The sequence below is a fragment of the Oncorhynchus mykiss genome, chromosome 28, assembly GCF_057628025.1.
Source record: "Oncorhynchus mykiss isolate SJ-2025 chromosome 28, ASM5762802v1, whole genome shotgun sequence".
NCBI lineage: Eukaryota > Metazoa > Chordata > Actinopteri > Salmoniformes > Salmonidae > Oncorhynchus > Oncorhynchus mykiss.
Genome location: NC_143049.1, coordinates 2617637 through 2628553, shown reverse-complemented (window position 1 = coordinate 2628553; position 10917 = coordinate 2617637). Strand labels below are relative to the sequence as shown.

The 10917-nt window shown below is 43.5% G+C and overlaps 1 protein-coding gene across 3 annotated transcripts; it reads left to right on the top strand.

The window, feature by feature from the left end:
* LOC110508328 (ETS domain-containing transcription factor ERF-like) lies at positions 1-3550 on the top strand. Of its 3 annotated transcripts, none has more exons than XM_021588766.3 (6): positions 1-197; positions 1000-1057; positions 1454-1682; positions 2087-2228; positions 2429-2525; positions 2889-3550. In XM_021588766.3, the coding sequence occupies exons 2-6, from the start codon at positions 1000-1002 to the stop codon at positions 3218-3220; spliced, it is 858 nt and encodes a 285-aa protein (XP_021444441.1). In that variant the 5' UTR covers positions 1-197; the 3' UTR covers positions 3221-3550. The 3 variants fall into 3 exon arrangements, with proteins under 3 accessions (XP_021444441.1, XP_021444440.1, XP_021444443.1); XM_021588765.3 differs by having other exon boundaries at positions 3-197; positions 1451-1682; XM_021588768.3 differs by having other exon boundaries at positions 8-197; positions 1451-1682; positions 2087-2201.
* Positions 3551-10917: the final 7367 nt, after the last annotated feature.

The following is a 10917-nucleotide window of genomic DNA, read 5'->3' as shown; positions in this document are numbered from 1 at the left end:
ACAGTGGAAGGCGTGGAGAGCGAGGAAGGAGGAGGGTAGGAGAGAAAGGTAGATGGGATGGGGGTATAAGCTTGATTCTGACAGACTGCTGTCCCTCAATCTGTCCAGACTTCGCCAAGGGGACTAACAGACAAACTGCTCTTCTCTGCTCATCTGGAGAAGCATCAGCCTACATTTCTGCAACACTGGCCACAGAGGTAACTATAGCACCACTCTTATATCACATTTCCTCCTCTGCTTGTGTTTGTTTATTTTTTAACCACTCCAAAAAATAAGAAGTTAACTCAAGGGAATAATAAAGTTATTCGATTCTATTCTGTTCCTGAAATTGGAGGAATCGTATAGGTTGTTTAGTAAAAACATCCTCAGTTCAGCTGTGTGCTGTGATGGGCGATTCTGCTTTCATGCTACAATTGTTTGTTGGTTCTTATAACTGTACTGTATACCTATTTGCTAAGAAGTTGTAACGAAACTACAAATGACATGAAATTATCTGCTTTCCTTTCTAAATGTGAGCATTTTACAAACAAACTAATTACATTTTAAGAGACGGTATGTTTTATTTGTCCCATGATTAAATGCACGTTTCAGTCTAGGTTGGTGGAATGGTATTTTTGGAGGCCATCAACAATGATGATGCAATCATATTACTTCAGTGTGAAGAGGAATCAGCTGCTTAGGATGACATTGGATTTCTACTGTAACATCTTAACATAAATATTTGACATTTATAGAAAACATATCTTTACACATTTGAAGTTTTCTAATATTATTATTATTGACTGCATTTCTGCTGTGACTGTTACTGTCATTTGTCATCCACTTCATAAAGAAAGATGAAAGAAAGTTATATACCTTATTTCAATACCTTACTGTGGTAATGAAGATAATAAAACAACTTTACAGATGTTCTTGAATATATGACTTCATTGTGGTAGTGATGATGATAATGATGATTATGGCGACGAAGATAAAGATGACGATGATGATATTTTACAGATGCAGTGTAACTGTCACACCTCTATAGGATCCCTTCCCTCACCATATTGGAGCAGAAGTAAGGGTTCCACTTTATATTGTGTCCCTAAAACATTTGAGTAAGTAATTACATAATTTAGGCACTGGGCAGGTAGTGTGTGCGCACATTTTACAATGCATTTGCTATCATTGCAAATTGAGGTTTGTGTGGTCTACGTAGGTGTCTGTGTCTATGCATTTCTCTCTGCAAGCAAATCTCAATCGTATTTCCTTGATTTGCTCGCATACTCTCTCCTCTCGTCCTTCTCAAAACTAATTGGAGACGAAGGTCCGAAGGAAAGGACCTCTGACCTTCTACTACAATACGGTTGAGAAGTAGGTGAGGAGAGAGGATGCAAGGAATGGAAGAAAAACAAACTGATAAAGAGCATGTGTGTTCAATCTAACGATTCCTCCTGTCTCTTCCTGTTAGCAGTGTTATTCCCTGATTGGGCATACAAGCCTGCATGGTCACCTGGCTCCAGACAGGTACAGCTGTGGCACTTCCTGTTGGAACTCCTTGGGCGGGGTGAGGGCGGGGCGATCGGATGGGGGGGAGAGTGGGGGGAGTTTGTCATCAGAGACCCTGAGAGGCTGGCGAGGCTGTGGGGAGAAAGGAAAGGCAAACCCCACATGAACTATGACAAGCTGAGCAGAGCACTGAGGTGAGGTGACATAACACACTCAAATGGTGATGATGATGATGTTTTACAGATGTAACTGTAATTCCACAAACACACAAGTCATGCACGCACGCACACACAGACTCTTACGCTAAGCTCACATACAGTAGCCTCGTTCAACCATCCTGATCTCGCGACCTTAGTGAAGTCAGGATGGTGGATCAGGCTACATATCACAGGAGGTTGGTGGCACCTTAATTGGGGACGAAGGGCTCGTGGTAATGGCTGGAGCGGCATCAGTGGAATGGTATTAAACACAAACACATGGTTTGATACCGTTCCATTTGCTCAGTTCCAGACATTATTATGAGCCGTCCTCCCTTCAACAGCCTCCACTGCTACACATAGTGTCAATACTACTGTTGCTCCTTCTTTGTTACCAACAGGTACTACTACAATAAGAGGATTCTTCATAAGACCAAAGGGAAGAGATTCACCTACAAGTTTAACTTCAGTAAACTGATCCTGGTTAACTACCCAGGGTACCCACCTTGCCACCAGGTCATTATATCCCCCGTTTATCTCAAGGTGTGCGTCCCAAATAGCACCCGGTTCCCTATAAAAGAGCTATGGGCAAAAGTAGTGCACTATACAGGGAATAGGGTTCCATTTAGGACACAGATAATTACACATATCCTACCATACCAACCTCTTTGCATATAAGGATGTAATGTTATGAAAACACCTTCTCTTTTTGACCATCTCCATACCATCCTTGTCCCTCCCAGCTGGTACAGAGTGCCCCTCTTCCGTTCCCCCTCCCTGAGGGTGGGGTGACTGAGGCCCCACTGTGTGGAGGAGGGAGAGGGGCCATGATGGACAGAGGTAAGAACCCAAACCTCCCTCCCATAAAACCACATGACAACACACCCCACCATATTGATGATTGATCATATCATTCCGCTTCAATTGATTTGACGTTACTCAGTGCTCATTTTGGGCTCCAAGATTTTTTTTCAGGGGCTGTATCTTCTCAGATTAGGAGTGCTGTTTTGCCTTTCAGATTACAATGAATAAGATTATATGGACAAGAGGGAACTGATCCTAGATCAGCACTCCTACTCTGAGATGCTTAATACATATAGCCCCTTGTCCTCAAGATATTTGTGCCATCTTTTGATGTAAATCAATGTGTATGCGACTGACTAACTGTGTGTGGTGTCTGTCTGTGTTTCTTTTGATTGACAGCCCTCCAGTGTGTCACACACCCTCTCCTGCTTCCGTACTGCCTCCAGAAGCCCATCCCGTTCCCTCAGTCCCACTATCTTCAGGGACACTTACCTTTCCTTTCTGTGCCCCCTCCTCCTGGGAGCTCTAACCCGAGTGAACTCTCAGCAGTCCTTCCACCTTCCACCACTGCTGCTTTACACCTCCACCCCAACGGCTGGCCAACCAAGGTTGGCTCAGAGTGGGGTTTGAACAATGTGAACAGAACCACCACCCTTCGTGTGGGACTGGGAGCAAAAGAGAGTGGGATCAAAACAGGAGAGAGAAATGTGGGAAATGTTGATGGAGAGTAGAGTCAGAGGAGGAGAAATGCAGGAGAGAATTTCCTCTTTTGACATTATAATAGGTCTTTGTCTGTAGTTTTTTGCTGAAAAGGCTGTTATTGAAGTTACAATTTTATAATAGTATTGTTCCCATTGAGGTCGTTTTATAATATGTTTGTGTAACAAAGCACTTCATGTATAGAGCAGATAAATTGCAACTGTATGATATGTATGATGAATTGTATGAACAGTGAACTTTCTACAATCTTCAACAGAGATGTAGTTTATGTATTATCAAATATTTCACTTGTCAAATTGTTGTCCTGTGCTTTATGAATATAAAAAAATAAAACTATTTGGTCTACCTAAAGACTAATAAAGCATCCCCATAAATCACCAGTATCGCGCTGTAGCGATACGACTCCACTCCAGCTGGAGACAGTATCACAGCTGCTAATGGCTCAAAAAACATTTCCCTGGGAGAATCGTCCGAAGTCACTTTGGCACCGAACATTTCAATCGCATTTCTGCACAGGTAATGTCCGTGTGGTGTTGGTTTAATTTCAGTGTTAAGCAGGGAATTTGCATTTAAATACAATTGACCACAACGGAAAACTGCAAGATAACATGCAGCGAAGCATAGCGTAAGTAACTTTAACGTTTTAGTACAGCCAGTCTCTTCGACATTATCCAAGTAACTTCAAGCGCACTTGAATGTTGTGCTAATTAATGCACAGGTCAATGTGACGAAGCCTTTTACAAAAATGGGACCAACAACACAGGTGAACTCTGATTAACAAACAAAAACTCATATCTCAAGGAGGAACGACCAATCAACATTACATTTTCAGAGGTTATACAATAAACGATATCGACCTACTCGCAGTAAATATGATCGCTTCAACAATTCCGCATGCAAACTGTTCCAAAGAATCTGAGCTGTTTAACGCGTTAGCTACCTAGTGATATGCGTTTGAGTCATGTAGATGGAAGCTTGCTTACCTTATCACTTAGGCATTTTATTTTTATTTTAGCTTGCTCCTCCACAAAACTCATTCCAGACGTCAGTGAACTTCGAGGTGATACCCTAATCGTTTATGATTGAACAAGATAATACCACCTGAAATGGACGAAGCGTCAAACCGTTCTGGTCCCACAGATTTGTGGGAGCTCCCAGAGAGAAATGATCGCAAACGGTTTATCAGACATTGACATACCTTATTCACAACCTATTAAGGAAGATATTTATGCACATATTTCAATTCAGTTGATCAAAATAGCATGGTTCATAAAGTGAGCACCATTATCAAACAGTAGAATTGTGGCACAGCGTCCAGGTTTTGTCACTAGACCTAACACCCTAATTCTGACTCAAAATTCAAGTTGACACCTACCTAAATAGAAATCTAGCTAGCTATGACTCTGTATACCTTTGCCTTTTTGACAGTCGAGATTTATGTTTCTGACTTCTCTTCCATTTTCTCTAGCTCTTTCTTCCAGTCCCAAACTGGCAAAGGAAAGCAAAGATTGATGGACCAGTGAAGGAGAAACTACAGTGTTTTAAAGCTAGAATCCTTAGTTTCTACATACATTTTTGGACTTATACATTTAATGATGTACAGAACCAGTACACATGAGATTCTTCAAAGTAGCTACCCTCTGCCTTGATGACAGCTTTGCACACTCTGCATTCTCTCAACCAGCTTCATAAGGAATGTGTTTCCAAAAGTTTTGAAGGAGTTCCCACATTTGCTGGGCACTTGTTGGCTGCTTTTCCTTCACTCTGCAGTCCAACTCATCCCAAACCATCTCAGTTGGGTTGAGGTCGTTTGATTGGGGAGAGGTCATCTGATGCAGAACTCAATCACTCTCATTGGTCAAATAGCACGTTCACAGCCTGGAGGTGTGTTTTGGTTCATTTTCCTGTTAAAAAACAAATGATTGTCCCACTAAGCTTAAACCAGATGGGATGGGGTATTGCTGCAGAATGTTGCGGCAGCCATGCTAGTATAGTGTGCCTTGAATTCTAAATGAATCACTGACAGTGTCACCAGCAAAGCACTCCCACACCATCACTCCTCCATGCTTCACGGTGGGAATCACACGTGGAGATTATCCGTTTACCTACTCTGCGTCTCAAAGACACGGCGGCTGGAACCAATAGTCCCACATTTGGACTCATCAGACCAAAGGACAAATTTCCACCGGTCTAATGTCCATTGCTTGGGCCAAGAAACATAAGCAAGTCTCTTCTTCTTATTGGTATCCTTTAGTAGTGGTTTCTTTGGAGCAATTCAACCACGAAGGCCTGATTCACGCAGACTCCTTTGAACAATTGATGTTGATGTGTCTGTTGAACTCTGAAGCATTTATTTGGGCTGCAATTTCAGAGGTCAAGTGACCTTATCCTCTGCAGCAGAGGTAACTCTGGGTCTTCCTTTCCTGTAGCAGTCCTCATGAGAGCCAGTTTAATCATAGACCTGGATGTTTTTTGCGACTGAAGAAACTTAAGGTTGTTGACATTTTCCACATTGACTGACCTTCATGTCTTAAAGTAATGAACTGTCGTTTTTCTTTGCTTATTTGAGCTGTTCTTCCCATAATATGGACTTGGTCTTTTACCAAAAGGGTTATCTTATACCATCCCTACCTTGTCACAACTGATTGGCTCAAACGCATTAAGGAAAGCATTTTTTAAAATTTAATTTAAAAATATATATTTCACCTTTATTTAACCAGGTAGGCTAGTTGAGAACAAGTTCTCATTTGCAACTGCGACCTGGCCAAGATAAAGCAAAGCAGTGAGACACATACAACAACAGTTACTTATTGAAGAAACATATAATCAAGAAAAATCTATATACAGCATGTGCAAATGAGGTAGGATAAGAGAGGTAAGGCAATAAATAGGCCATGGTGGCAAAGTAATTACAATATAGCAATTAAACACTGGAATGGTAGGATGTGCAGAAGATGAATGTGCAAGTTGAGATACTGGGGTGCAAAGGAGCAAGATAAATAAATACAGTATGTGGATGAGGTAGATTGGATGAGCTATTTACAGAGATCTGTGAGCTGCTCTGACAGCTGGTGCTTAAAGCTAGAGAGGGAGTCTCCAGTTTGAGATTTTTGCAGTTCGTTCCAGTCATTGGCAGCAGAGAACTGGAAGGAGAGGCGGCCAAAGGAAGAATTGGCTTTGGGGGTAACCAGTGAGATATACCTGCTGGAGCTCGTGCGACGGGTGGGTGCTGCTATGGTGACCAGTGAGTTGAGATAAGGCAGGGCTTTACCTTTTAGAGACTTGTAGATGACCTGGAGCCAGTGGGTTTGGCAATGAGTATGAAGCGAGGGCCAGCCAACGAGAGAATACAGGTCGCAGTGGTGGGTAGTATATGGGGCTTTGGTGACAAAACGGATGGCCCTTTGATAGACTGCATCCAGTTTGCTGAGTAGAGTATTGGAAGCTATTTTATAAATGACATCGCAGAAGTCTAGGATCGGTAGGATGGTCAGTTTTATGATGTTTGGCAGCATGAGTGAAGGATGCTTTGTTATGAAATAGGAAGCCGATTCTAGATTTAATTTTGTATTGGAAATGTTTAATGTGAGTCTGGAAGGAGAGTTTACAGTCTAACCAGACACCTAGGTATTTGTAGTTGTCCACATATTCTAAGTCAGAACCATCCAGAGTAGTGATGCTGGATGGGTGGGCGGGCAGCGATCGGTTAAAGAGCATGCATTTAGTTTTACTTGCATTTAAGAGCAGTAGGAGGCCACGGAAGGAACATGGCATTGAAGCTCATCTGGAGGTTAGTTGACACAGTGTCCAACAAAGGGCCAGAGGTATACAGAATGGTGTCGTCTGCGTAGAGGTGGCTCAAAGAATCACCAGCAGCGAGAGCGACATTGATATATACAGAGAAGAGTTGGCCTGAGAATTGAACCCTGTGGCACCCCCAGAGACTGCCAGAGGTCCGGACAACAGGCCCTCCGATCTGACATACTAAACTCTATCGGAGAAGTTGTTGGTGAACCAAGCGATCATTTGAGAAACCAAGGCTGTTGAGTCTGCCAATAAGAATGTTGTGATTGGCAGAGTCGAAATCCTTAGCCAGGTCGACGAATACGGCTGCACAGTAATGTCTCTTATCGATGGCAGTTATGATATCGTTTAGGACCTTAAACGTGGCTGAGGTGCACCCATGACCAGCTCTGAAACCAGATTGCATAGCGGAGAAGGTATGGTGAGATTCAAAATGGTCGGTAATCTGTTTGTTAACTTGGCTTTCAAAGACCTTAGAAAGGCTGGGTAGAATAGATATAGGTCTGTAGCAGTTTTGGTCAAGAGTGTCCCCCCCTTTGAAGAGGTGGATGACTGCGGCATATTTCCAATCTATGGGAATCTTAGACGGTATGAGAGGTTAAACAGGCTAGAAATAGGGGTTGCAATTTCGGCAGATCATTTCAGAAAGAGGGTCCAGATTGTCTAGCCCGGCTGATTTGTAGGGGTCCAGATTTTGCAGCTCTTTCAGAATATCAGCTTTCTGGATTTGGGTGAAGGAGAAGTGGGGAGGCTTGGGCGAGTTGCTGTGGGGAGCGCAGGACTGTTGACCGGGGTAGGGGTAGCCAGGTGGAAAGCATGGCCAGCCGTAGAAAAATGCTTATTGAAATTCTCAATTATTGTGGATTTATCGGTGGTGACATTGTTTCCTAGCCTTAGTGCAGCGGGCAGTTGGGAGGTGCTCTTATTCTCTATGGACTTTACAGTGTCCCAGAACATTTGAGTTTGTACTACAGGATGCAAATTTCTGCTTGAAAACGCTAGCCTTAGCTTTCCTAACTGTCTGTGTATATTGGTACCTAACTTCCCTGAAAAGTTGCATATCACGGGGGCTATTTGATGGTAATGCAGAACACCACAGGATGTTTTTGTGATGGTCAAGGGCAGACAGGTCTGGAGTGAACCAAGGGCTATATCTATTCCTAGTTATACATTTATTGAATGGAGCATGCTTATTTAAGATGGTGAGGAAGGCACTTTTAATGAATAACCAGGCATCCTCTACTGACGGAATGAGGTCAATGTCATTCCAGGATACCCTGGCCAGGTCGTTTAGAAAGGCCTGTTCGCTGAAGTGTTTTAGGGAGCGTTTGACAGTGATGAGGGGTGGTCGTTTGACCGCAGACCCATTACGGATGCAGGCAATGAGGCAGTGATCGCTGAGATCTTGGTTGAAAACAGCAGAGGTGTATTTGGAGGGCGAGTTAGTTAGGATGATATCTATGAGGGTGCTCGTGTTTACGGATTTGGGGTTGTACCTGGTAGGTTCATTGATAATTTGTGTGAGATTGAGGGCATCAAGCTTAGATTGTAGGATGGCCGGGGTGTTAAGCATGTCCCAGTTTAGGTCTCCTAGCAGCACGAGCTCTGAAGATAGATGGGGGCCAATCAATTCACATATGGTCTCCAGGGCACAGCTGGGGGCAGAGGGTGGTCTATAGCAAGCGACAATGGTGAGAGACTTGTTTCTGGAAAGGTGAATTTTTAGAAGTAGAAGCTCAAATTGTTTGGTACAGACCTGGATAGTAAGACAGAACTCTGCAGGCTTTCTCTGCAGTAGATTGCAACACCGCCCCCTTTGGCAGTTCTATCTTGGTGGAAAATGTTATAGTTAGGGATGGAAATTTCAGGGGTTTTGGTGGTTTTCCTAAGCCAGGATTCAGACACGGCTAAGACATCCAGGTTGGCAGAATGTGCTAAAGCAGTGAATAAAGTAAACTTAGGGAGTAGGCTTCTATTGTTAACATGCATGAAACCAAGGCTTTTACGGTCACAAAGTCAACAAATGAGATCACCTGGGGAGTAGGAGTGGAGCTAGGCACTGCAGGTCTTGGATTCACCTCTACATCACCAGAGGAGAAGTAGGATAAGGGTACGACTAAAGGCTATAAGAACTGGTTCGTTCGAAACAGAGAGTAAGGGAGCAGGTTTCTAGGCACGATAGCATAGATTCAAGGCATAATGTACAGACAAAGGTATGGTAGGAAGAGAGTACATTGGAGGTAAACCTGGTCATTGAGTAATGATGAGAGAGATATAGTCTATAGAGACGTTTTAAACCAGGTGATGTCATTGCATATGTGCGAGGTGGAACAACATCGTTGGTTAAGGCATATTGAGCAGGACTAGAGGCTCTACAGTGAAATAAGACAGTAGTCACTAACCAGGACAGAAATGGACAAGGCATATTGATATTAGAGAGAGGCATGTGTAGCCAAGTGAACATATGGGTCCAGTGAGTGGTTGGGCTGGCTGGAGACATTGCATTTCAGACAGTTAGCAGGCCGGGGCTAGCAAGCTAGCAGAAGGGCCTTAGAGGGACATCACGATGGAGGAAGTCTGTTTTTGCCTCTTTGTGCAGTGATGTCGATAGACTAGTTGTGGAATTAGTAGGGTTCCAAGTACAGAGGGGTCCAAGTCCAATTTGCAAAATGGGTATAGTGGTCCAAGAAACTGGCCCATGGATCAGCTAACAGTCCAATATGCTATAAATAGCTAGCAGGCCGCCGTTAGCAGAATGGGCCTTCGGTGGGTGTCGCGCCTGAGGGGCCTGTTGGGCTCCTCGGGCAGATTCCGTCGGTATTCCAGTCATGAAGGATCGGCAGGGTTCCATGCCCCGTACTGGCAGTAGAAGGGGTCTGGATATTGTATCCGAGGAGTGGGCTTCTGGAGTAGCCCAGGAGCCCTAGCCGGGAGATGGGTCTAGCATGGGCTAGCTGGTGCTTGTTCCGGGACGGAAACGTTAGCCAGGAGTAGTCAACCCGGGTTGCGGTTAGCTAGCTGCCACGATCCAGATGAAAAGGTTCAGAGTTTGCGGTAGGAATACCTGGGATATGGAGAGAAAAATAGGTCCGGTATGCTCTGGTTTGAAACGTGTTGTACGAACTGGCGAGAGCTTTCCGAGCTAAAGGTTAGCTGATGACCGCTAGCAGTGGTTAGCTGATGACCTCTAGCAGTGGTTAGCTGATGACCGCTAGCAGTGGTTAGATGACTGATGTATTCCAGTTCAGAGATAAATAGAAATACTTTAGAAAAAAAACAGATCCACACCACATTGGGTGAGGCGGGTTGCAGGAGAGTATTTTGAAGTTGAGGTTTAGGAAAAATATTAAAAAGAATGCGAAGAAAAATATATAAAAATATATTTACATGGGACGGGACAAGACAAAGACGTCTGACTGCTACGCCATCTTGGAATGGTATTTCCACAAATGAACTTTTAACAAGGCACACCTGTTAATTTAAATGCATTCCAGATGACTACATCATGAAGCTGGTTGAGAGAATGGCAAGAGTGTGCAAAGCTGTCAAGGCAATCTGTGGCTACTTTGAAGAATCTCAAATATATTTTGATTTGATTAACGCTTTTTTATTTTTTAAACTACATGATTCTTTGTGTTTTCATAGTTTGTCTTCGCTATTCTACAACGTAGAAAATAATAAAGAAAAAGGGAAAAACCCTGGAATTAGGTGTGTCAACTTTTGACTGGTACTGTTGATTCTTTAAGAATATAACTTGGAAATGCCTCAAGCTTAAACTGTACCCCATCTGCGTCTCAAATGGCACATATTGCAGTACTTTTGACCAGACTTCTATGCGTCCTGGTCAAAAGCAGTGCACTACAAAAAGGAATTGGGACCTAGCCACTTGGGGCCTAGCCGTTGC

Coding starts and splice junctions, on each gene's coding strand:
- LOC110508328 (XM_021588765.3), top strand. CDS start 1,000: ATGCAGTGTAACTGTCACACCTCTATAGGATCCCTTCCCTCACCATAT. Junction 1,683..2,086: donor AAGCTGAGCAGAGCACTGAG/GTGAGGTGACAT, acceptor TGTTACCAACAG/GTACTACTACAATAAGAGGA. Junction 2,229..2,428: donor TATCCCCCGTTTATCTCAAG/GTGTGCGTCCCA, acceptor TGTCCCTCCCAG/CTGGTACAGAGTGCCCCTCT.